The sequence below is a fragment of the Monodelphis domestica genome, chromosome 1 (assembly GCF_027887165.1).
Source record: "Monodelphis domestica isolate mMonDom1 chromosome 1, mMonDom1.pri, whole genome shotgun sequence".
NCBI classification, from domain to species: Eukaryota; Metazoa; Chordata; class Mammalia; order Didelphimorphia; family Didelphidae; genus Monodelphis; species Monodelphis domestica.
The window spans coordinates 165,141,344-165,168,237 of NC_077227.1; the positions used below are offsets into that span (position 1 = coordinate 165,141,344).

The window sequence follows — 26,894 nt, forward strand, 5'->3', positions numbered from 1 at the left end:
AAAAGGATCCAATGAATTCATTTGAAAAGAAAATGGCAAATCACTCTAGTATCTTTGTCAAGAAAACCCCAGGGGTAGCTTTGGTCCATGGGAAACAAAGAGTTGGACATGATTGAACAACTGAACAAAAAGTACAGGAATGAGTAATAATAATGATAATTATAATGATGACAACTAACACTTATAAAGTGTTTAATAGGTGCCAGCTAGTATGCTAAGCACTGTATAAATATTATGTCATTTGATCCTTACAACTCCCAGAGGTAGTTGCTTTTACCATTCCCATTTTCCAGATAAGAAAACTGAGGCAAACAGACACATAGAGATTTTCCTAGCTGGTAGATGTCTAATGCTGGATTTGAACTCAAATCTTTCTGACTCCAGGCCTGATACTCTCTCTACGGCACCAGATAGCCGAAGAAAAGACTTACCTAAGAAAGATAAGAAGTAGTTTATAAATGAGATGGCCAGTTCTGTCCCAGAGGAGTAAAGCCTCAGCCTGCATTTTGGGAGTGGCCAGCTATCACCAGTCTGTCTCTTCTTGTGACAGCTGCATTATAGCTTCAGTGCTTTGGGAGATGTAATCTTGCATTTCAAAGCTGACCCCTGCCTCATAGAATCATACTTTTCTTTAAGGCTCAACTCAAATGCCATCTCCTATAGGAAATCTTTCCTTATTCCTTCCCCACCCTAGACATGGCTAATGACTCCCACCTTGAAAATATTGCATATTTATTTTGTATATATTTTGTATCTATTTATATATGTACATATTACATTTCTTCTTCTCCCCCCCCAAAATCATAAATGTCTTGAATGCAAAGATAGGGAGATTGTTTTTGTTTCAGTCTCTTTATTAGCTGCACAGTGTCTGATATAAAGAAGACCTTTACAGTAAGCTTATTTTTTGATGATTAATTGATTAATAAGAGCAGGAATCTACAAAGCACAAGCTCAATTTTTTAATCAAAATATTTCTCTTTATTAAACAAACATAACTAGAATATTTTTTTCAATTTTAAATTTGATACTCTTTTAAAGAAACAAAACTAAATATGATGTCTTAGATGCATAGGTATCTTTTCCTGATAACATATTCCTAATTTCCTCCTATTCCTTCAAAAGTCTTTCCAGAGTTTATATTTTTTTTGTTTTTTTTATTTTATTTTTTTATTAAAAACCCTTACCTTTCATCTTGGAGTCAATACTGTGTATTGGCTTCAAGGCAGAAGAGTGGTAAGGGCTAGGCAATGGGGGTCAAGTGACTTGCCCAGGGTCACACAGCTGGGAAGTGTCTGAGGCCAGATTTGAACCTAGGACCTCCCATCTCTAGGCATGGCTCTCAATCCACGAAGCCACCCAGCTGCCCCTTCTTTCCAGAGTTTTAAAGAAAAGGGCTCCCTATCTGTTTAAATTCTCCTAAACTTAACTTTTTCTCAAATCATCTCTCTCCATGAAAGGGCAATGATTCTCTTTAAAGAAGAGAAAACCTATCTTCTCTGTCACTTTCCCACTTCTCTTTGTCTTTAGGTGATCTATGAAAATTCGGGAACTAGAACATAATCTGTTTACTATTTCTAAACATTCTTGGGATTTCCATGAATTTAACCCCCAAAAAATAATAAAAACAAGCAAAAATACCTTCTTTATATTTAATTGACAGGTTAGAGTCTTGAGCTCCTCTTTAAATCTGGGCAAAATTTCAACAAGTAGAAAGGTGGATGAAAATTGTTCTAGAAAAGGAGTGGAAATGTAATGGGTAGATTAAGAAGCATGAAAAGGTAATATTATAATAGTTAATGAAAGGCCAGTAAATGGAGGCTAGATTAAAAATTATATCAAGAACATGTGAAAGACCTCAAGATAGTACCATGTGAGATCCAACTTAAAAAAAAAAACCTAGGGATATTTAATTTGGAGAAGAGCAGATTTAGGTGGGACACCGCAGCTTCATAAGGATTTTTATATAACAGAGAGATTAAACTTGCTTGCTTTCATACCAGAGAATCAAATAAATATAAGTTTTGTAGAAACAAAGTTAGGTGATATTTCAGGGAAATTTTCCTGTTAATTAGGATGTTATTAAAGTGGAATGGACTACCTTGGAAAGAAATGGAGATAATAACTAATAATATCTGCTAACATTTTTAAATGATTTATGGTATATAAAATGCTTTAGGTAAACATTATTTCATTTTATTTTTATAACTGTTTTGTGTGGTCAATGTTATTATTATCCCCATTTTTCAGGTGAAAAAAACTGAGCCTGAGAGGGGTTAGGTAGCTTGACCATGGTTACAAAGCTAACAAATGTTCAAGGCAGGATTCAAACTCATTAAATCCAATGCTCTTATCTTAAGAGCAATCTCCTTGATGTTGGGGGCGGTCTAATCATTTTTATCTCCACATAATCAGTACTTATCTCAGAGTAGTTATTTAATAAATATTTATTGAAACTACATTTAAAGTTATACTTTGTCTCTATTCCTCACAACTGCCTCCCCATTATAATAGACTACTCATGTAGTAAATATTTGGTAGCTATTTCTTTATGTATTTTTGCCACTCATCTATACATCTTTAGGGGAGTGCTTCTCACCTCAGCATCTCCTTGCCTTTATTTTCTCTGAAAGAAACATTTATATTTTGTGTCTCTAGGGAACAGAGACTTTGACTTAAGAGACTTTTTTTTTCTAGATCTACCACCATTGTTCAACTGTGTGTGTGTGTGTGTGTGTGTGTGTGTGTGTGTGTGTGTGTGTGTGTGTGTTTCTAATGAGCAAACCTTCTTGTTATCATTTCAGGATCACAATATCCCATCTTTCACTGTGTGAGTAGAAATACTCATGAAGAGGCTCCAGAAAGCTATTGTGACCCCAGCACCAAACCTACTCCTGAGGAAGAAGCCTGCAATATTTTCCCTTGCCCAGCCTTGTAAGGCATCCAAATGCTTCTTCTCTTTAGTTGACCTGTTTATATATTGACTTTTGCTTATGAAATTTTGCTTATATTTTCATTAGTAACTCATTAAATTTTGTTAATTCCTTATCTAAAATGTTAATGCTATACATCAATTTGTCAAGGACCTATGATTTCATTAGTGCCAGACTTCCAAAAATGATAACTTCCTCTACTGTTAAGATGTACATTAGATCTATAACTTAAAGCCTTGGAAAGTTGCATAAAGCTCAAGATGTTTATGTGACTTTCCCATAAATACATGGTTCCTATGTCAAAATTAGAATTTGAAGCAAGGCCTTCTTGATACCAGATTCACCACTATATGTACTATGTGACCAGATTTCTCCAGGATATTTAACAGCTTTTTTTAAAAAAGGCATTGTGGAATAATGAAAAAAGAACTAATCTCAAATCAAGGTAGATCTGTCCTTAAGTCCTGCTTCTGAATGTGACCTTGAGTAAGTCACGCTTTTTGAGATATATGCATTAGATTTATTAAATTAGGAAATAATTATATGATACATGTGATCTATGTATATTCACATTACTGTGCTTAATATACATATTCTAATAAATCTAAATTTAAAACTCACATAACCCTCTTTTGTATAGAGATCATAAAATAAAAATAGAATTGGGCATGTTTATTCTTTAAATGAATTTTTAAAACACAGTGAGGATTTCTCCAAGGCAACCTTTTTTTTTGGTAATACAATTATTTGATTACATATCTTTTTTTTGAAAAATTTATTGAGTCAATTTAGAATATTTTTCCTTGATTACAAGATTCATGTTCTTTCCCCCCTCTTCCTCACCCCTTCCAATAGCTGATGTGCAATTCCACTGGGTTTTAAATGTGTCTTTGATCAAAACATATTTCCATATTGTTGATGTTTGCATTAGGATGATCATTTAGAGTCTATATCCCCAATCATATCCCCATAGACCCGTGTGATCAAACAGTTTTTTTTCTTCTGTGTTCCTGCTCCCACAGTTCTTCCTTTGGATGTGGATAGTGTTCTTTCTCATAAATCCCTCCAAATTGTTCTGGATCATTGCATGGCTGCTAGTAGAGAAGTCCATTACATTCGACTGTACCACAGTGTACAATGTACAATCTCTGTGTACAACATTCTGGTTCTGCTCCTTTCACTCTGCATCAATTCCTCCAGTTCATAATTCCTTTGAGCACAATAGTGTTCCATCACCAACATATACCACAATTTGTTCAGCCAAACCCCAATTGGAGGGCATCACTTCATTATCCAATTTTTTTCCACCAAAAAGAGTGCAGCTATGAATATTCTTGTACAAGTCTTTTTCCTTATTATCTTTTGCAGGTATAAACCCAGCAGTGCTATGGATGGATCAAAGGGCAGGCAGACTTTTAGCACACTTTGGACATAGTTTCAAATTGCCCTCCAGAATGGCTGGATCAATTCACTACTCCACCAGCAATGCATTAATGTCCCAATTTTGTCACATCCCTTCTAACATTCATTATTTTCTTTTGCTGTCATGTATTCAATCTGCTGGGTATGAGGTGGTACATAAGAGTTATTTTGATTTGCATTTCTCTGATTATAAGAGATATAGAACACTTTTTCATGTATTTATTGATAGTTTTGATTTCTTTATCTGAAAATTGCCTATTCATATCCCTTGCCCATTTATCAATTGGGGAATGGATTGATTTTTTGTACAATTGATTTAGCTCTTTATAAATTTGAGTTATTAGATCATTCTCAGAGTTCTTTGTTATGAAAAATTTTTCCCAAATTCTTGCTTCCCTTCTAATTTTAGTTCCATTGGTTTTGTTTGTACAAAACCTTTTTAATTTAATGTAATCCAAATTATTTATTTTACATTTTGTGATTTTTTTCTAACTCTTGCTTGGTCTTAAAATCTTTCCTTTCCCAAAGATCTGACAAGTATACTATTCTGTGTTCACCTAATTTACTTATAGTTTCTACTTTATATTCAAGTCATTCACCCATTCTGACTTTATCTTGATGTAGAGTGTGAGACATTGATACAAACCTAATCTCTCCCATATTGACTTCCAATTTTCTCCAGCAGTTTTTGTCAAATAGTGGATTTTTGTTCCAAAAGCTGGGATCTTTGGGTTTATCATAGATAGTCTTGTTGAGGTCAATTTCTGAGTTTCTTGGTAGTTCCTTAGATATGGCACTAAACAAGTAAATAAGATAGGTAGTATTGTCATTTTTATTGTCTTAGCTCACCTTATCCATTAGCAATTAATGTTTTTCTAATTATTTAGATCTAGTTTTAATTATGTGGAGAGTTTTGTAGTTGTGTTCATATACTTCCTGTGTCTGTCTTGGCAGAGAGATTCCTAAGTATTTTAAATTGTCTAGGGTGTTTTTAAATGGAATTTCTCTTTCTAATTCTTGCTGCTGAGATGTCTTGGAAATATTTAGAAATGCTGATGACTTATGTGGGTTTATTTTGTATCCTGCAACTTTGCTAAAGTTGTTGATTATTTCTGCTAGCTTTTTAGTTGATTCTCCAGGATTCTTTAAGTAGGCTATCATATCATCTGAAAAGAGTGATAGCTTAGTCTCCTCATTGCCTATTTTAATACCTTCAATTTCTTTATTTCTCCAATTGCTACTGCTAGTATTTCTAGTATAATGTTGAAAAGTAGAGGTGATCATGGACATCCTTGTTTCACTCCTGATCTTATTGAGAATGCTTCTAATTTATCCCCATTGCAGATGATGTTTGCTGATGGTTTTAACTAAATACTGTTTATTATTTTTAATAAATGCCCTTCTATTCCTATACTTTCTAGTGTTTTCAATAGGAATGAGTGTTGTATTTTGTCAAAGGTTTTTTCTGCATTTATTGAAATAATCATGTGATTTTTGTCTGTTTGCTTGTTGATATGGTCAATTACGAGGATCTTTTTCCTAATATTGAATCATCCTTGCATTCCTGGTATAAATCCCACCTGATGAACCTTCGTGATAACTTGCTGGAATCTTTTTGCTAGTATCCTGTTTAAGATTTTTGCATCTATGTTCATTAAAGAGATTGTTCTACAGTTTTCTTTCTCTGTTTTTGTCCTGCTTGGCTTTGGAATTAGTACCAAATTTGTGTCATAAAAGGAATTTGGTAGAACTCCTTCTTTGCTTATTATGCCAAATAGTTTGTATAGTTTTGGTATTCATTGTTCTTTGAAAGTTTGATAGAATTCACTTGTGAATTCATCAAACCCTGGGGATTCTTTCTTTGATTGCTTGTTCAATTTCTTTTTCTGTTTTGGGATTATTTAAGTATTCTATTTCTTCTTCTGTTAATCTAGGCAATTTATATTTTTGTAAATATTCATTCATATCACCTAGATTGCCATATTTGTTGCCATATAATTGGGCAAAATAGTTTTTAATGATTGGCTTAATTTCCTCTTCATTAGAAGTGAGTTCTCCCTTTTCTTCTTTGATACTATTAATTTGGTTTTCTTCTTTCCTTTTTTTATTATATTGGCCAATACTTTGTCTATTTTGTTTTTTTCCAAATACCAGCTTCTAGTCTTATTTATTAATTCAATGTTTTTTTCACTTTCTATTTTATTGGTTTTTCCCTTAATTTTTTAGGCTCTCTAATATAGTTTTTATCTGGGAATTCTTAATTTGTTCATTTTCAAGTTTTTTTGATTTGCATGTCTAATTTGTTGACCTCTGTCTGCCCTCCTTAATTTGTTAATATATGAACTCAAGGATATAAATTTACCCCTGGGTAGTGCTTTGTCTGCATCCCACAGATTTTGAAAGAATGTCTCATCATTGTAATTTTCTTCAATGAAATTATTAATTGTTTCTATGATTTGTTCTTTAACCAATTTTGGAGAATCATATTGTTTAATTTCCAATTAATTTTTGATTTGTCTCTTCATGTACCCTTAATAATAATTATTTTTATTGCATTATGATCTGAAATTGTTGCATTTATTATTTCTGCTCTTTTGCACCTGTTTGCAATGTTTTTATGCCTTAGTACATGGTCAATCTTTGTGAATGTACCATGTGCTGTTGAAAGGAAGGTGTATTCCTTTTTGTCCCTATTTATTTTTCTCCATATATCTATTACCTCTAATTTTTCTAAAATTTCATTCAAATCTCTTACCTCTTTCTTATTTATTTTTTGGTTTGATTTATCAAGATTTGATAGAGGAAAGTTCAAATCTCCCACTATTCCAGTTTTACTATCTATTTCCTCCTTCAACTCCTCTAGTTTCTCCTTTAGAAATTTGGATGCTATACCATTTGGTGCATATATTTTGATTACTGATATTTCCTCATTTTCTATCCTGACTTTTTTTCAGGATGTAATTAGCTTCCCTATCACTTAATCAGATATATTTTTATTTTGGTTTTCTCAGATATCATTATTGCAACACCTGCCTTCTTTTTCTCAGGTGAGGCCCAATAGATTTTGTTCCAAACTTTAATTCTAACCCTGTGAGTGTCTACCCGCCCCATGTGTATTTCTTGTAGACAACATATGGTAGGATTTGGGTTTCTAATCCACTCTGCTATTTGCTTTCATTTTATGGGAGAATTCATCCCATTCACGTTCAAAGTTATGATTGACACATGTGTATTTCCCAACATTTTGATATCCTCTCCAAGTTCTGTCCTATTTTCTTTTGCTATATCCTTTTAAACCAGTGGTTTGCTTTTAATCGCTATGCTTCCCTTTCCACCCCCTCCCTTTTTGTTCCCTTATTATTTTTTTTAGTGTCTGTTATGTTCTTCCCCCCTCTCTTTCCCTCCTATTTGTACTCCCTGCCCTACTCCACCCCACCTTGGTTTTTCCTTCTCACTTTCCCTGTAGGGTAAGATAGAATTCTACTCTTCCCTCTCAGAATTGATTTCACTGAGAGTAAGGTTTAAGTATTACCTAATAGCACTCTCTTCCTCACCTTCTAATAAGAGTATTCTTCCCCTCCCCTTCCCATGTTCCTTTTTGTGTGATATAGATTTTTCTATTCATCTTATTCCTCCAAGTTTCTCTTGGTGCCATCTTGTATTCTCACCTCCCTTTTTCTTTTCTTTTCTTTTCTTTTTTTTTTGCATATCATCTTATACCAGTTATTACCCCAGTCTCTATCTGTGAATGATTCTTCTAATTACTATAATAGGGAATATAATTTTTGAGAGTTGCAAATAATATTTTCCATATATTAATATAAGCAATTTGATCTTATTGAAGCCATTAATGAAGAAAATTCAAATAAAAAACATTTTCCCCGTTCTCCCCTCTTTCTTATTTACCTTTTCATGTTTCTCTTTATTTTTGCTTTTGGATATCAAACTTTCCATTTATTTCTGGTATTTTCTTTACAGATACTTGGAAATCTTCTATTTTGTTGAATGCCCATACTTTCCACTAGAAGTTGGTTGAAGACCCAATTTTCTTGCCTTTCTGAATATCATATTCCAAGCCTTGCAGTCCTTTAGTGTGGAAGCTTCCAGATATTGTGTAATCCTGATTGTTGCTCCTTGATATCTGTACTGTCTCTTTTTGGTTTCTTGTAAAATTTTCCCCTTAAAGAAGATTTTGAATCTTCTCTGAAGATTTGGTGTAGAGGGTGTTCTATGAACTCTTTCAATGTGTATTTTCCCCCCTTGTTCAAGAACATCAGGGCAGTTTTCTTGGATAATTTCTTGTAGTATGATGTCAAGCTTTCTGTTTTATTTCTGTGTTTTCAGGTAGACCAATGATTCTCAAATTGTCTCTTTGAGACTGGTTTTCCCAATCTATTATCTTGTCAGTGAGATATTTTATGTTTTCTTCTCTTTTTGTCTGTCTTTTGACTTTGCTTTATTCATTCTTGCTGTTTTGCAAGATCATTGGCTCCCAATTGCCTAATTCTGGTCCTTAAGGATGGTTTTCTATTATAATCTTTTGATTTTTCATTTTTGGTTTGGTATATTCTGCTTTTTGTGACTTCCAGCTATTTCTCCAATTGGGAGTCCCTATCCTTTAAACTGTTATTTTTCTTTTTGAACTATCTCCCAGTTTTCTTGCCAAAATCCTTCCATCTTTTTGATAAGCTCCAATTTAAATTCTTCAAGAGCTTGTGGCCAATTTCCATTTTTTGGAAGGTTTGGGTGCATTTATTTGCATGTCCTTTTCTGCTATTTCCTCTGTAGTCTGGATTTTTCTTCCATAGAAATTATCCAGGGTCTACCCCTTCTTATTTTTCTTGGTTTTGGAAAGTTATTTTTCCTGGGCATTGATTGCCATCATTATGGTTGTTTTTCCTTCCCTCCTAGTCAGAAGTCAGAGTGAGGAAAGCAGGCTCTCTGTGTATGGAGCTAAGGAGAACAGTTTTTGCCTGAGGCCACCTCTCGAGTCTCTGCAGGTTCTACTATTTACTGACCTTCTCTGCACTATCTCCGTTATCTCTGTGTGGATGCCCAAGGTCTGAGATCTACAGCCTGCTGGAGTTTCAGGTCTAGCGGCTCTCAGGAGTAGGTCTTTGGTGGTCTTAGTCAGCTGCCAAGGACCTAGAGGTGCCCCTTGCTCTCTCACTGATTCTAGTGCACTGGCTTTGACTCTGGCTCTGTAGGTGGGGTGAGGAAAGGTTGATCAGCTCGTGTTTTGATGGAAGCTATTTCATCCCCTTGTGGTGTGGAAAAGCCCAAATCTCCCCTACCTTCAATGCTGTACCCTATCATAGAGTCCCTTCATTCATATGAATTTGGTTTTTTTAGCCTTTTGATGTAGTCTATATTGGTAGGTGGTGAGGAGGTGATGATTCCTAAGTTTACACTGCTGCCATGTTTACCTGGAAGTCTCCCCAAGGCAAGCTTAAACATTGCCAACTCCCCAATGTTTGGAACCTGAGTTGTGAGGCTCACATATTTTTGGGATTGGCTAACTTGTGGCTGCCTCCTTGGTAATATCTTAGGATACAGGTAGTACGATATCTCCATGGCAAAAAAGGTGGCAAAGTACAGAGCTCAGAGTGAAGACAGGGACAGAGAAGGGAGGGAGAGGAGGGAGAGAGAGAAGAAGAGAGAAGGGAAGAAAGGAAAAGGAAGGCCACCTGAATATATCATTAATTTGTAATTATCAATTAAAAATTCAGGATGTGGGCTATGCATTAAACTCTATCTTTAGTGAAAGCATGCTTGTCATCCAGGATTAAGAAGAAAGTTCTATTAGCTCTAAAGCAGCTTAGTGTGCTCCCAGGAGCTCTTTCCCTTGCCTCTTCTTGGTAAATTGAAATGAAATGACTATTTCACTTGTGCTTTCTGGGAAAAATATGTGCCACTGAAATCACAATAGACCTATAAACTCTGTTTCCACATATTCCCAGAGTGGTATAGACTCTCTGCATAACACAAAGTTTGACTTTCTCCCTCAAGCCCTAAGAGAGGTGGTTGTTTCTGTCATGGGAGGTTAGAAGAGAACTTAGAGATCAGAAAAGGTATCCCCTACATTTTACTGATGAGGAAACTGGAGTTTAGAGGAGATAAATGACTTCCCTAAGGTCACACATATATTTAGTAGCAAATCCAGAATTTGAATCCAGTTTATTTGGCTCAAGATTAAGTGATTGTTGAATTCACTATGACTTTCTCAGCTAAAGTACATAATCATTACTGGCTTCGTGGTTAGACAGAGAAAGCAATCACCTATGTGGAATGATTTCAAATTATTTGGAAAGGTCCTTCTTGCCTTCAAAGATTTCCCTTAGAGTGCTTCTACTTATTCCTGAAATTTCACCATTAGGAAATAATTGCCTTATTTTACAATATTGACCTTTATTAACATACAAATGCTATGAGTAGGCATAACCTGATGATGATCATGATGACGATGAGCTCTTCTATTACTAATAGTAACAACACTAATACTTAATACTGATAATACTGATAGTAATACTTTATTGTTGTACAACTAGTTGTTACTGGTTATGTCACTCCTTAGTATGAATTAGAGATACATTCAGCTATATTGGAAAGAGTTCTGCACTTGAATAAGAAGACCAATATTCAAATCATGCCCCTAATACTTTATAACAATAATAGAGTTGGCTTTGTAAAGTGCTTTAGATATATTCATTGGAACTTCACAACAATCCTAGGAAGTAGATGTTATTATTATCCCCATTACAGATGAGGAAGCAAAGGTAAACAGAGAATAAATGACCTGCTCAGTGCCAAACAGCAAATAAGTTTCTGAGGAAGGTTTTAAACTAATCTTCCTGATCCCAGACCCAGTAGGCTCTCCTCTATGCCATCTAACACCTCTAACCTAATAGATAAATGATGCAGGGCACATGATTTACCCTCAGTTCCACAATTAATGCCCTCTTGCTTATCTATAAAGTAGGAAGAAATTATGTTGCAGCAGAAAGCATCCTGGATTTGGATCCTGAAGTCCTGAATTATTCTAGCTCTAACCCCTCTAACCCTCAGATTCTTTAGCTGCAAATTTTTCTCCAGCTCAGAATTATCTTTTGATCCTTATTCATAGTGGGGTTGAGCTCTTTATAGATGGAGAGAATTTTCATATCCAGGAAATCACTGATCCTTCTTGCATTCTGATATTTACATGTTCTGTTTAGGCAAATCCTTTTCACTGTGTGAGGGGTAGTTGAGAGCTAATTTTCCAGGGAAGGAATGTAGACACAGGTTTTAGAGAATGAGAAATCCTACCTGGTTATAGAATGAAGGAGTAAAGAATCAGAATAAGGCAGAAAGTTCCAGGAAGGGGAAGGAGAACACTAGAAAGGGAACTTGTGAGACCAAAAACAAATAGGGGCCACCTTCCCTACACCCAAGAACCAAGAGACCACCAATACTTGCCAGCTGAAGACTTGCTCATGGAATCATAGGCTCTGATACAGTCTAGAAAGCAAGGGATTTTAACCTGTTTTGCATCATAGACCCCTTGACCAACTAGTGAAGTCCATTAACCCTTCTCAGAATGTTACTCAATACATAAAATAAAATATATAGGATTAAAAGAAACCAATTATTTTGAAATAAAGATGTTATCTTTTCTCCATTCCAAGTTTACCACCTGCTAAAATCTATCCACAGAGACTCCTTGTGGTTCCATGAACCTCACTTTAAAACCCGTGCATGAAATACAGCCAAGATGAAGGTATAGCAGCAGCAAAAGCTAGAAGCACTCTGAGAATCCTCCTAAAAACCCCTTGCATAAAGCAAAGCACTTTTCATGTTGGTGAAGTCAAGTTCAAGTAATCTTTTCTAGCTACATTCCCCTGAGAGCAATTTTCCCAACTTAACCAAAAAGCTCAAAAACTGAACCACTATGCTACAAAAATGTTCCCTGTCACACACTGTCCTTCTCATACTTAGGGATGTTGAAAGAAGGCATATAGAAAATGACTTCTCTTCCTTTTGATTATTTCAGGCCCTTATTTCATATGTCCCTAATCAATTGAGCTAACATGAAAATTCCCCAGAGAGCCAAGTTTATGTCATCAGTCATTTGTAAGACTATTCAAATGATGACTCAGGGATACTCACCTTCCAAAAATCTGTAAAAACAAAGGTTAACTTCCTCAACATTATAAACTCAATGAGCTTTCTTTGAAGCAATAGCCTGCTATAATTATTGATTCATTCATTTAATGGTAGGTAACCATTTGTTTCTCTGTGTCTCTTGTCTCTGTTTCATTGGTTAGCTGGGATATAGGGGAATGGTCTGAATGCAGTAAAACATGTGGCCTTGGAATGCAACATCGCCAAGTTCTCTGCCGCCAGATGTATGCCAACCGGACCCTGACAGTACAGCCATACCGCTGCCAGCACCTAGAGAAACCAGAGACCACCAGTACTTGCCAGCTGAAGATTTGCAGTGAGTGGCAAATTCGGACAGAATGGACCTCGGTAAATCAGAATATTTTGCTTTACTAAATGGATCCCCTAACTTCCCTCTTCTGCCTTTATGGAGGGAAATAGCCTGAGAAGGGCATTATGGGTCTCCTTGTTCTTCAATAAGATTATCCTATAGCAATTGGAGAAACAGTATTTTTTAGATTCCATGATGTGCTGAGCCTTTGGGCAGAAAGCAACTTTTGTTTATATTTTAATTCATTCATTCACAGATAAATCATTAGCAAGAATTTTTGAGCTAGACATCATGGGAGATTGTAGAAATGGACTATGCAACTCCTTGAAACCTGGGATCAGGTATTTAAAAAAGGGCAAAGGCAGGGGAAACAGAAAGGTAAAGCCAATTTAGTTGGCATGGCTGAAGTGGAACATGATAAAGCAATAGGCAAATATCCTGGAAGGGACAGAAAACATAATAAACATGGGGTGGGAGAGAGAAGAAGAGATAGTTTTCCAGGAGACAATAGGCAGAGATATAAGGCAGAAATCAGGATCTAGCAAGATCTAGCAAGGAAATCGATATCAGGTATTCTGCCATGATTATTGAAGGGTCCTATCCTTAGAAAGACTAAAGGATTGGATATAAGACAGGACTCTAATCCTATAAGTACTTGATGCCAGGAAGGGAACCAAGACAGGATCCATTTATTGTTACTATGAAACAAGGCAGAGACTTTGAGTAAAGCACTGATTTAGCAGTCAAAAGTCAATCTCAATTTCTGGAAGAGAGGTAAGAAGCCAGATTAGCCGGTAAAAGATTAATTTAATGCCATGCCCCTGGTTCAAGAGTCCTTAAATTCTCCCTACCTTAATACAAAAATTGTCCCAGAGTTTAGATCAGGGAGAACTTATTGGTGGAGATTTCATAGCCCCAGCTGAGAAGGTTAGTGGACTGAAGAAGCAAGGAGACAATCTAATCAGTACAATAAATTCCACAAGCCCATAGACTTTTCAGTCATCTGACTTTCTAACACTGTAATCCATTAACACAAGTGAAATGCTTGTGCCTCAGCATGGTAACTCAAGGGAGCTGTTGATGGCGACTTAATCAACAAGCATTTCTTGAGTCTGTATGATATTCCAGGTGCTCTGCTAAGTACCAGGTACCAAAAAATAAAAAGACAGAAACAGTCCTTGCCTACAAGAAGCTGACATTCTAATGAGGGAGACAACATGAAAATAGACATAGACAAGATGCAGAGTATATAGATATTAACCTTAGAGGGGAAGGCATAGCTTCCCTTTCCTCTTATTTATTCTTTTGGAGGTTTCTCTTCCTCTCTGCCCCCCTTTTTATCCTCTCTGCCTAAAAATCACTAGCCTGAGCATTTTAAAGTCTAGGCAGTCCATCATGAACTAGTTCTGTAGCCTTGTACAATTAGCTTTTCTTTTCTCAGCCTCAGTTTCTTCACAAAGTGTTAGATAATATTCAATTCAGTTCAATTCCACACAAAGCTCTAAAATATTTTGTTAAACATTCAACCAAACACTTATTAATTAACCCCTTACTATGGGCCAGGCACTGACTGTGTTATGAAGCAAGGATGGAAAGATAGTAAAAAATATAGTCTTCTAAGAGTTCACATTCTAATATAGGAGACAACACATAAATAACTAGATAAATGTTAGATACATATCAAGTAGGTTACTAAAGTAACCTTAGAGAGGAAGGCCCCAATACATGTACTTTAGACCAGAGGGAACATTCATGTGGCCTTCTGACCACATATGACACATAATACTCCCAAATGTGGCCTAAATCAGATTAAAATATAATTGGGAAATATTGAACAAATAAATAAAAACACAGTAAAATATAGATAATGTTAATATGTGGTTTTCTGAGTCAACAAGCAGCTCACAGGAATCTTTTTATATACTTTAATGGTGCTCATTTGTTTTTGACCATAGATCCAGAGCTTCCAATGCATAATGCCTCCACCCACAGATGCTACATCATGGCTTCTGCTTACTTTCCCAGTTTCTCTCTTCATTTATAGAGGCCAGTAACCATTCTGTCCATTAAAAGACTATCAGGCATATCCTGAAGTTTCAATTAACTCAATGAAAGGATTTCCTTAGCTTTCTTTAGAAGTTTGTTCTGCAGCTTTAGAGAGTATTTTCCTAGAATTATCATGGCATAATGGGCAAAGCATTGGCCTTGGAGATAGGCAGACCTGGGCTTGAATCCTGCATCAGATACTTGCTTGCTGTAAATGACTTCGGGAAATTTATTTAATTTCTCTGGGTATCATTTTCCTTACCTCTAAAATGAAGTGGGTTGGACATGAGCACCTTCCAGCTCTAAAGCCATGAAACTGTGCTCCATACTTTTTTCACTCAGATATATAGATGTTTATATTTTCCATGACAAACTGAGGGCTACAGATTTAGAGGAATATCCCTCAAATAAGCTTTCTTAGTGAGATGTGCTATTTATATGCTGATAGGGAAGGGAAAGAATGAGTCTTTAAAAGGTGTATGCTTAGCTAAAATAATGAAGAGAGAACAAGATGGGAAATGTAGAGGAATAAAAAAAAAAGGCAGTGAGTCAAAGAAAGAGTAAGGAGGGAAGAAAAAGAAAGCAAAAGGCAGGAAAGAAGAGGTAAGTTTACATACTCTGTAAATCTGTTTCAACCATGTTGTTCTCCCCAAGACTTGCACCAGAGATCACAGTGTTTTGAAATCTTGAGACTTGTCTCCACTGCCCTTGCACCCAGGAGCTTTTCAAATAACCACTTGATCTTTCTCCATGGAGTAATAATTTATGCCAAGCTAAATAGAAAATAATGTAAATCTTATTTTTTTTTGCTATCTGTCTACATCCTGGAGGGAATCAGCATAGTTAAAATGTTTGCAAGCTAGTATCTGTTTTGCACTTTTTATTTGCAAGTCTACTTTAAAATTTGCAGTGGACTCAAAAGTTTTCAAATTGATGTGAAAGTGGCCAAGATGTTATCCTAATACTGTGTGAGTTTTCAAAACGCAGCATAAACCTCAGCCCTTATGAAATCCAAAGAGTAGGAAAATGTTCCTATGGGAAGAGAGAACTTTTCCCCCCAATTGATTATGGGATAAGGGAGCACACTTAGGTCAAATAGCAGATTTAGGGAAATTAGGAAGATGTGAGCTTTGAGTGGGATCTGAAAATCCTGCAGACAAATCACCTTCTAATCTATTCTCATGTCTAAGACCAACCTAGAAGTTTAGATTGATTTTCCATGCTTCTGAACAAGTCATGCCACCTCTTGGGGCCTCCATTTCCTCATATGTAAAATGAGAGGATTGGACTAAGTGATCTTTGAGGTCTCGGCTAACATTCTGTTGACTTTTTCTCCTTGGGAAGTCATATAATATTTAAAACACGGGACTAACAACATCTTTGCTGCCAAATAGCAGAGAGAGCTCAAAATAATCAAAATACCTTCCCCATTCCTGTTCCTCCCTATCTTTATACAAATGGCATCTTCCCAGCTGTATTTGGTCTGTAATAATAGAAAAGAATATAGCTAATAGACACAGAGACATTAGGTTGTTGATAAGAGCATTGAAAATAGAGCACCAGGGTTAGTTTTTCATGAACAAAAGTATTAGGATCATGGAGATCATTTATTTAGAGCTGAAAAAGACTTTAGAGGTACTGAAACCAAAGCCTTCATTTTAAAGATGGAGACTTGGGGTCAGAGAAGTTAAATGACTTGAACCCAGGACCTCCAATTCCATATCCAGTATACTTTATACTAAACTACACCACCTTTCTACCTCACCAGACTCTCCAACAGGAGTCCACCATGAATAAAAGCGCTGTGTCTCTCCTGGCCATATACTTCTGAAATTCTGTCTGGAAACAATGACTAGAAATGGGCACCATAATTTATAAATCTTTCCTGAAAGGCAACATGGAGGACAGGGTGGAGAGAGTGATGAGTTTGTACTCAGAAAGACCAGAATTCATATCCTACCTCTCATATTATCAGTTATGTGACTATGGACAAGTAATTTCATCTTTTAGAATTTCATTTTCCTTATCTACAAAAATGGGGCAGATAGGTGACATAGTGGATAAAGCTCTGGAACTAGAGTCAGGTGGACGTGAATTTATACCAGCCATATGTATGTGTGTATATATATATATGTGTATGTACAGGTATATGTATGTATATATTTATATATAATATGTATAATATATAATATACAAACATATATTAGTGCAGCTTGGTGGCATAGTAGATAGAGGGCTTGGTCTGGAGTCAGGAAGACTCCTCTTCCTGAATTTAAATCTGGTCTGAGACACTTACTAGCTGTGTGACCTGTTTATCTCAATTTCCTCATCTGTAAAATGAGCTAGAGAAGAAAATAAAAAGCCAATTCAGTATCTTTGCCAAGAAAACCCCAAATTGGGTTGTGAAAAGTTGGACGTGACTGAAATAACTGACCAGCAACATCTATAAAAATAAAAGCATTTAATAATAAAGGTAGCAGGGCTACAAAGCTCAAATGAAATAGAATATATAAAGTGCTTTTAAAACCTTTAAAGTACTTTGTGTCAATTATTATTGTCATTTATCTCTGCAATAAATAAAGCCTGTTATGCCACTGACCTAAAGGAATTTCCTTTCAGTGTTCAGTACCATGTGGTGTGGGACAAAGGACTCGAGATGTGAAGTGTGTCAGCAACATTGGGGATGTTGTGGATGATGAAGAATGTAACATGAAGCTCCGGCCAAATGATATTGAAAACTGTGATATGGGTGCTTGTGCAAAGAGCTGGTTCTTGACAGAGTGGAGTGAAAGAGTAAGAATTTCTTGTTTAACTCTACCACCCCCAACCCCGACACATATATACACAATATATACCAGTGAAGGGAGCAAACAGTGCTAAAGTTATCATACCAGACTTGGCCTTTAGCTCCTTGTCGGAATTATCCAAGCTAAGATGGCCACCTTCTCTTACTCCTAAAAAGAAGGAGACTTGTAAGGCAATGGGCATCCTAATGGAAAAATGGTCGGGATTCCAATGGCCAAGAGACTGGTGGAGAGAGAAATCCTCTTGGAAGAATAGGAGTCAAGATAAAGAGATAGAAAAGCCTACAGCCTATTTAGAGAATGATTTAGTTAGAACATAAAGTGTAGGGGAGTAGTTGGAGATAATCCTATTAGTTTTCATTTTCTGAATGTAACTCATTTTATTCTTTGTAAAACAATCTCATTGGGACCATTTGTCTCTCAACTTATTGGTTTTGGCCTCCTTGTTCATTGTCTGCAGATGTCTAGTTCATGTGGTTTTCTCCTGTCTTCCAAATCATTAGTCATATTGCAAATGTGAATCCATGCGGTGGCCCCCGGGGCATCAGTGTGGCTTGTAAGGAGCCAAGCCTCGGGCTAGGAAGAGCAAATGGAATATACCCAGGCAATGGCAATCAAGCTAACTGATCTCCTGAAAACCTCTGTGTAGGTCTTGATTCTAACCTGAGCACTCCTGGTCTTTGACCCTAATTCTGACTGCATTTTAAAAATCAAAATTATTTTTAGCTGTGATATAGTCATTTCTGCTTTTCTAAGTAGTGTGATGTAGCATAAAGAATGATGCATCTGGGGGAAAGCTGGGTGACTCAGTAGATTGAGAGCCAGGCCTGGAGATGGGAGGTCCTGGGTTCAGATATGACCTCAGATACTTCCTAGCTGTGTGATCCTGGGCAAGTCACTTAACCCCCATTGCTCAACCCTTATTGCACTTCTTATACACAGTATTGAGTTCTAACATAGAAGGTAAGGGTTTTTTAAATTTTTTTAAAGGAATGCTGGATTTGGAGTCAGAGGTTCTGAGTGCAAGTTATTTAACCTCTCTGATCCCACATCCTCATCTTTAAAAGGAAGGCCTTGGTTTAGATGACCTCTAAGGTCTCTTCCAGCTTTAAATTGATGATCTCCATGATCCTGGTAGTTTTGTTCATGAAAATGTCCTAGAGATATTGTTGATGTGCCAGAACTTGAAAACAAAATTGTCGACTAGCCACATGAGTCAATATGGAGGAATTGGGGGTCACCTATAACTGAAGAAAGTTGTACTCATTGGATCATAGACTGGAGGCTAGAAGAGACATGAAAGGTCATTTAATCCAATCCCTCCCCCCCATTTACAAATGAAGAACTGAAGCCCAGAAATGTTCTGAAGTTCTGAATCACATAGACTTTGAGTGCCAAAACCAGAATTTAAACTAATACTCTGTGACTCCAAGTTTGGTATGCATCATGTTGACCCTGCATTGGTAATTTTGTGTGTGGCAAGTCCTTTATGTAGGGGACAAATCAATCACTCATTCCTTAAGGGATTAGATTAGACTCTGAATGTTTTTGGTACTTGGAAGGCCCACTGTGTAAACTGATCAATGTACCATGGCTCAAGACATTTCATATGCTTATTTTCAATGGTGTAATTCTACCTGAAAAGTAATTCAAGGTTCATTTTACTTGTGCTAAAAGCTATTTTTTTGTTTAATGATAAGATATAAATTTCCATCTTGAAGTAAATTTGCTTTCATTTTGATGTCCTTCCTTACTAGATCAAATACTTAATTTGAAATCCTTATTTAGAGCCAAGCATGAATGCATTTCCCTCCCCCCCTTTATTGAAGGGGATATTTTTGTAATTAGTATTTTTTTTACTTAAAAGGCTTTTTCAGCCATGAAAGTTGAAAGCTGAAAAAAACAAATTAAAGTTGTTTCTTTTTTCTCTAAATTATAAATGAATTAGTTACTTCAAAACAATCACTTGTGCATCTGTCAGAATTGTTTTTCTTCCTTTTGCTCAAAAAAATCTATTGTTCTTTCCTTAACATAATAAGGATTAGGTTCTTGAGTCAGCAGAATAGGGCAGATGCTCTAAATATTTCCACTATTTGATGGTGATTTGTAAATAATACAGTAATAACTGAATTGGCCAAACTAGTCAAGGATTTTGGTACTTTGTTAGATTAGATTTGAAATTAACCCAGAGTTGACTCATTTATACAGTGAAACTTCTTTTAAAAGGAAATCATGTAGGATCTAAGGACTGAATCAGGACCGTGTCTTTATGGGTATACATTTATATTGGTTGATGTCATGACATGAACAACCAAGTACTACGTAAGAGGATTTTGTCATCATCTTGGCTCATATCCTCCAACTAGGAAACCCACATATGGGACCCCTCCAGCTACTAAGACCAACTTCCTACTACTAAGCACTGATAAGCATAGAGTTGGCATTTGCAAAAGAAAGTCATATTAAAAGGAAGAAAACAAAACAGTTACTTGAATGGACAACTATTCGCTCCAAAGACATTTTAACTTAACGTCAGTCAGTAAACACTTAGTAAATGCCTATGTGCCAGGCAATGAAGTAACTGCTAGAGATGCAAAGAATGCAAAAGACATTCCCTGCTCTTGAGGAGCTCAGTCTATAGGAGAGACAACATGCAAACTGCTATGTTCAAACAAGCTACATACAGGATAAAGGCTCATAAAGTAGTGTGGTGTGTTTTATTCTGTTTTGCTTAGTTTCTGCCAGTTATAAGCCCCATGAAATAACCACACAGGCCTTCAGGGGAAAACAGTTGTTTTTTCCAAGCCTTCAAATAAGAAAGTGCACAGGAAAGTGAAAAGATAAATTTGTAAAACATAACATTTTATTCACCACAAATCTTCAGTCTTGTTTCAAAAGCTATCAACCACAGCACAAAACTATACCCAATGACTGGCTAAGTTCAATAAACCTAAAGAGGGGAATAAAATATTTCTTTACATGACAGTTTGAAACAAAGCATCGTAAATCCAAGAGAACTGATAGGTATTTTAGAATCGAAGTGTTACTAGAGGGGTAAAAAACTTAGAAGTATTTCTAAAAATCAACGAGGCAGCAGGAAAGAACTGAAGTTTAGAGAGGAAATAATCAATTTATCAACCTGGAATTGTAGAATAAACTTAGGTTAACTGTATATGATATTTGTTGTCACTGAAAATAAAGAACGCTCATAGAACCCTATTCATACTTCTCATGTATACTTACTAAAGAATTTTGTACTGCAGTTCTATGTGTGCATCTTTTACCTTCCCTGCGGATTCTTCCAAGAAGCAGGTCTTATTTATCTTTGTATTCCCCTAGAACTAGCAGAGTAATGAAAGTGCTCAAATGAATGAATGTTCCCTAGGGTCTAGTTATGGGCTTTGAGTACTGTGTAGATCCTCTTGAGCTCTGCATTTTAGATAGCTTTTCTCAAATAACATTGATGCCTAGGACAGGAATAAACTTCACAAATTACTCTTCCTCTCAAGTATAGCCAGGTGTATATAAAAGCATACATCTCTATGCTTAGATATGCATTTTTCTCTATAGAAAAATATCCACAAAATGATGTGGGGAATTTCTGTGTTGAAAGCATATTAACAAAGAAAGAGATACTATGAAAAAATAAAAGTTAAAGAAATTACAAACAGGACCGCCCCACCGTATTCTCCTGAACTGTTGAAACTTATAAACTTATTCAAAACTTTGTTCACCCAGGAGTTAAAACTGACTGAATCCTTGCCCCTATTTCAAGAGATACTGGGATGCCCTGCTTAATTACGTTAATCAGTTCTCTGAAAAAAAAAATCCAGTAATAAAGGGAGCAATTTTAAAGATGTGAGTTGCTACTCTTTACACAGGAGAGAAATTTTAAGTGGACAATGGAGCAGGTGATATTAGAACAAGATTTTGCAGTTTCATGTTGGTAGTTCTTTACAATTTATAAACATAATTTAAAATGATTCCTGAGGCAACTCTAGGGGAGGCATGCCTCTTTTTCATTATAAAAATGTATTCTAATGGAATTAAAAGAAGAAAGGTGATTTTTTAAAAGTTTTTTTTTTAATTATAAAAGATAGGACACAAAATTAAATTTAAAGAAGAGCCATTATATGTTTACAGTCCTCTTGGGATCAGTTCGACTATGTTAGCATGTAAATAAATCTGGAATTAAAAATATGAGTCATTTCCAGAGGGTATTTATGAATTAACTATTATTCCCCTAGAGCTTCCTCTGTCTGTGCTGCTTAATCTCAGAGATTTAATTCATAATCAAATCATAGCTCTGCAGCTGATATGGCTTAAATATATTTGGTTGGTACTTCCAGACATTTGTCAAGGGTATACAACAGAACCAACATTCCCATCAGTGAGCTGGAGTTGCTTTCAGAAGCATTCTAATATAGATCTCATGTGTACTCTTGCACTATATTTTATATGCACAAAGATATTATTATCAATATAATCTTTGTGATTTTAGCAATGTATAGGTACTCCCTTCTATCCACTGGCAGATAGCTAATCTTCATTCCTGAGAAACACTTGGGAAAAAAAATATCAATTGATTCTGGTTGTCCACTTTGTAATGGAATAGTTCTTTTCTATTAACTGTTGGAATCTTCCCTCTCTGGGACAGATAATAGACTGAATGTTATGTTTCCTTGTCCCATTTTTACCCTTGGTCTTTTGATCATTAGTGCTTGTCTTCCACATGGTACCTATATATCCTGAGTGAAACATACATTCAATTTCCCTAATCCTAAAACCACTGACTAATCATAATCATTTTACATCTTCTTATTCACTAAGGGGTATAACTAGCAATCATGCTTCATTTTCCATTTCTGACATCCCATAAGGATTCCATATCTTTATCAAAACAGTCATTTCTGTTAAATTAATTTCTTACCTCTGGTAAAAATTCTCCTCCTCTTGACATAGAGTTGAATCTAGCTCCAAGAAGGCAACTGACCCAGAAGGTCTTGGAACACAGGCCCAGGATTAGGTATCAATTGTTGAAGAAACTTAGCTAACTGTAACCAAAACCAATTGATAATTTTTTCTTGATTACATATTGATACAATTTTATAGTCATTTTCTGATATTTTGTGATACATGTTCTGTCCCTCCTTCTCACCCCTCTCCCCTCCCCAAGATAGCAGATAATATAAGTTATATATATATATATATTATCATACAATATATATTTCTATCATATTGTGAAATAAGTCACATATCACTTACACTAGAGAAAAATACATGGAGGAAATTGAGTGAAGAATTGTATGCTTCAATCTGCATTCAGACTCTGTCAGTTTCTTTTATGGTGGTGGATAATGTTTTTCATCATGAATTGCTTGGAATTCTTCTGGATCCTTGGATTGCTAATATTAGTTAAGTCATCCACAGTTTATTAGCCCACTTTATTGATTTTACTGTGTACATTTTGATAGGTGATTGTTTTTAAATGACCTGTGGTTTATATGCCCACTTCTAACCCATGCCCCAGATGATCAACAGAACTTCAGTGCTCATTAAAGATAAATTTATTTGAAAATTCAGCCCTTCACATCATTTGGCCACCCTTCACTGTCAGACAAGCTACTCTGTCTGCTTCTGTCTCCTTATCTTACAGGAACCAATTTAGTTTCTGCTTATCCTGTTCTGTTTTTTTTCATAATTGTTTTTTCAATTAAAATTTTGGAGATATTTTATAACTAAAATAAGTTGCTAAGAGTTTGCTAGGAGAAATTAGCTAACTGAAGCTAATAATTAAATTCTCTCACACTGGACAGATAACTCAGTATCATTTTAATATAAGAAAATATTTGGAGGGTCCTGCTTTGTTAGGTCTTTAAAAAATATAGTTAGAATATTTTAAAATCTTCATGATAAGACATTAACTGGTTGTGTGTCTGATGAGCACATGAGTCAAGGTTAGAAGACAGCTGCCAGAGAACAGAGTTCATGTCTAAGGAATAGAAAAGAGAGTGTGAGAGAGAAAGGAAAAAAAAATGTTGAAATGGTCTTGATTGACTCAAGACACAGTCAAGAAGAAAATTCCCAATGGGAAATAAGTAATGACAACCAGGATATAATTTATTAGAGTCTTTGAAGCCTCAAAATAGAGAAGTATGTATAATAAGCTGGGCAATTGTGTCAAGAAGAGAAGTTAAGGTTAAGAGGTTAAGACGAAATTAGGTGAATGAAAAGAGCTTTCTTTGAGGACATCTCCCTCTATTTCTTCAAAAAGTTGGGGGACCATGGGTATATAAGAATATTTCATTACATTTATATATCCAAATTTGATTAGCCATTCCCCATTAGGATAGTCCCTTAATTTCCAATTTTGTGCTACCCCCAAAAGCCCCGATAAATATTTTTGTATATATAGATCCTTTTTTCCTCTTTCTTTGATTTCTTGAAGGTATGGGCCTAGTAGTGGTATAGTTGGATCACAGGTTATATACATTTTGAGTACTCTCTGCCTATATTTCCATTTTTTTAAAGAATCCTTGACCTGCCTCTTCATGAATGACCTAGACCCCATCATGTCCTCTGAAGAATATCATACTTCATTCAATCAAATGCATCTTAAGACAGTAACAGCAACACCCTAAATTTTGAGACTGTCATAGCGTAACAAATAGTTGAAATAATTTACAAATGTCTCAGTTGACTTGGCAAAGGCTTAAAGCATTAAGTAAATCCTTAGTGGCATTCCATTCTTCACTCTGATTCTCGTACATTACCAAGCTCAAGCCAAACAGTTCCCTAACAATCTTTAAAATGTTGGCTCTTCTTTTCTGTCTCTGCTCAAAATTAATCATCCCTTATTATCAGGTTGCCACCCAAATTCAGTCACTGAAAAGTCAACATGGCACAGTGAAAAGGATTCTGAATTTGGAAGAAGACTTGAATTTTTAATCCTGACTCCACCTGTTACTTACTTCTGGTGTGACTTCGGGTTCTCTGTGCCTTGGTTACCTCATCTGGATTGTTCAGGAAAACTTTCTTGAACTCTGCTCCTAATTTCTAGTGCCCTTTCCCTTAAATAGTTTGTTTCTTTTTCATTTCCTCTGAATGTACTTACTTATGTCTTTGTAGTCTTCTTATGTCTTACCAACCCTCACTTTCATATACTCTTGCTATACCTTCCATAAAACCCTCTAACTCCAGACTGCATGCATTTTTATTTGCTCTACCTTCTCTTTCTCCCCATCTTTGCCTCTTGGCAACTGTTACTCTATGATATTAATGAAATTTAGGGTGATTATTACTGTTTTAAGATACACTTGATTAGGCTGAATATGCCATAGTCCAGAGGACATGGTGGGGTTTAGATGATTCCTGGAGAAGAGGCAGGGCAAGGACTCTTAAATCCTTTAAGTCCTAGATAAAATCAAAAGAAGCCTTTTGATGCAAGTACCTTCCCTTGTCAATTATCTCAAGTTTATTGTGTGTGTGTATGTGTGTGTGTGCTTAGTTGTGTACATGTTATCTCCCCATTAGACCAAGAATTCCTTAACCTAGAGAACAGAGACTTCCTTTTTTTATTTTTCTTTATATATTCAGTCTAACTGCATGAGCAGGTGCTTAGTAAATTTCCATTAAAATATGAGCTCCTTGAGAGTAAACTATCTTTGTTTTTTGATGTGTTCTTAGAGCCAACTAGGCACAATGGTTAGAACCTAAAAAGTGCTTAATATATGGACCACCTGACTTATTGATTGGAATAGAGGACATCCAAGGTCCCTTTCCATTATAAATCTAGAATTCTAATCCAAGATTTTTGTACAATGGCTAGAGAAATATTCTGTCTATTCTACATCTCATTCTGGACATTCAGCCTGTGTGTTTCTTGATAAGGAAGGAACTCTCCTTCTTAATCAGGTCCATCTGAATGCTTCTGTTCTCTTTCTACTGTTTCAATTAAGAAAAAATAAATTCAAGTTTTTATTGAATACCTCCTCTGGAATATATGATTTTTCTCTTGTTCTCAATGATATTATCTTCAGCTGATCTCCTTTCCTTCAATTAGTTCTCAATTCTATCTCCCAGCCTTCTCCCTCTTTTCACAGCATCATTATCTTCTCTTTGTTTCACATAGAGCCTTCCTTCCCTATCCTCCTAGACATCATCAATAAAAGATCACTACTTAGAAATGCCCAATGTAGGAAACCTGATAGTACAGAAGGTCTAAGATTTTGATGTCGAAGAAGAGGACCCCAGAGATCATCGGTACTACCCCCTAATTTTGCAAATGTGAAAACTGAGAACCAGACAGGTGGTAAGGTTTTAGTTAGGTACAGGAATTTCATGTGTGTGTGTATCCTCATTCTAAGAACATAAATTGCAGAGCAGATATGAATGCATTGGTAGACGATTTCTGGTAGCTTTTTACACTGATACATGAAAGCCTGCACATTCACAAAGAAATAGATATGCTAGAAAGACACATAAGTAATATCAAAGAAAATTTACAAGTTTCTTTGATAAAAGCTTCATTTCTTGAACATATAGTGAACTAAGTCAAATCTATAAAAATAAGAGCCATTTCTCAATTGATAAAATGATCAAGGAATATGAACAGGTAGTTTGAATGAGAAGAAATAAAAGCTATTTCTTATGCTCTAAATTACTATTGATTAGAAAAATGCAAATGAAAATAATTCTGAGGTACCACCTCATGCCTATCATAAATGCTAGAGGGGATGAGGGAAAACAGGTAAGTAATGAATAGCCGGTTAAATTGTGAATTAGTCCAGGCATTCTGGAGAACAGTTTGGAACTATGCCCAAAGGACTGTAAGACGGTGTATACCCTTTGAGTCATAAATACAACTAGTGGGCCTGTACCAAAAGAAATCAAAGAAAAAGAACTCTTATGTACAGAAATATTTATGGCAACTTTTTTGGCAAGTAATTGGAAATTGAGGTGATACCCATCAATTGAGAAAAGACTAAACAAGTTGTGGTGTATGATTGTGATGGAGTACCATTGTGCTATAAGAAATGAAGAGGGAAGTAATTTCAGAAAAATATGGGTAGACTTATATGAGCTGAAGCAAAATGATGAACAGAACCAGGAGATAATTGTACACAGGAACAATTATGTCATAATGATGATTAACTCTGAAAGACTTAGCTACTCTGATCAATACAATGATCTAAGATGATTCCAAAAGACTCATCATGA

At 35.7% G+C, this 26,894-nt stretch overlaps 1 protein-coding gene across 1 annotated transcript in view; it reads left to right on the plus strand.

Annotated features, from left to right (window-relative positions):
• Positions 1-26,894, plus strand: part of THSD4 (thrombospondin type 1 domain containing 4) — a 995,684-nt gene that overhangs the window by 914,982 nt on the left and 53,808 nt on the right. The window contains exons 12-14 of the mRNA XM_007479653.3: positions 2,805-2,934; positions 12,659-12,863; positions 17,491-17,664. Of these exons, the coding sequence (XP_007479715.2) occupies positions 2,805-2,934; positions 12,659-12,863; positions 17,491-17,664 (509 nt within the window). The remainder of the gene's footprint in view (positions 1-2,804; positions 2,935-12,658; positions 12,864-17,490; positions 17,665-26,894) is intronic.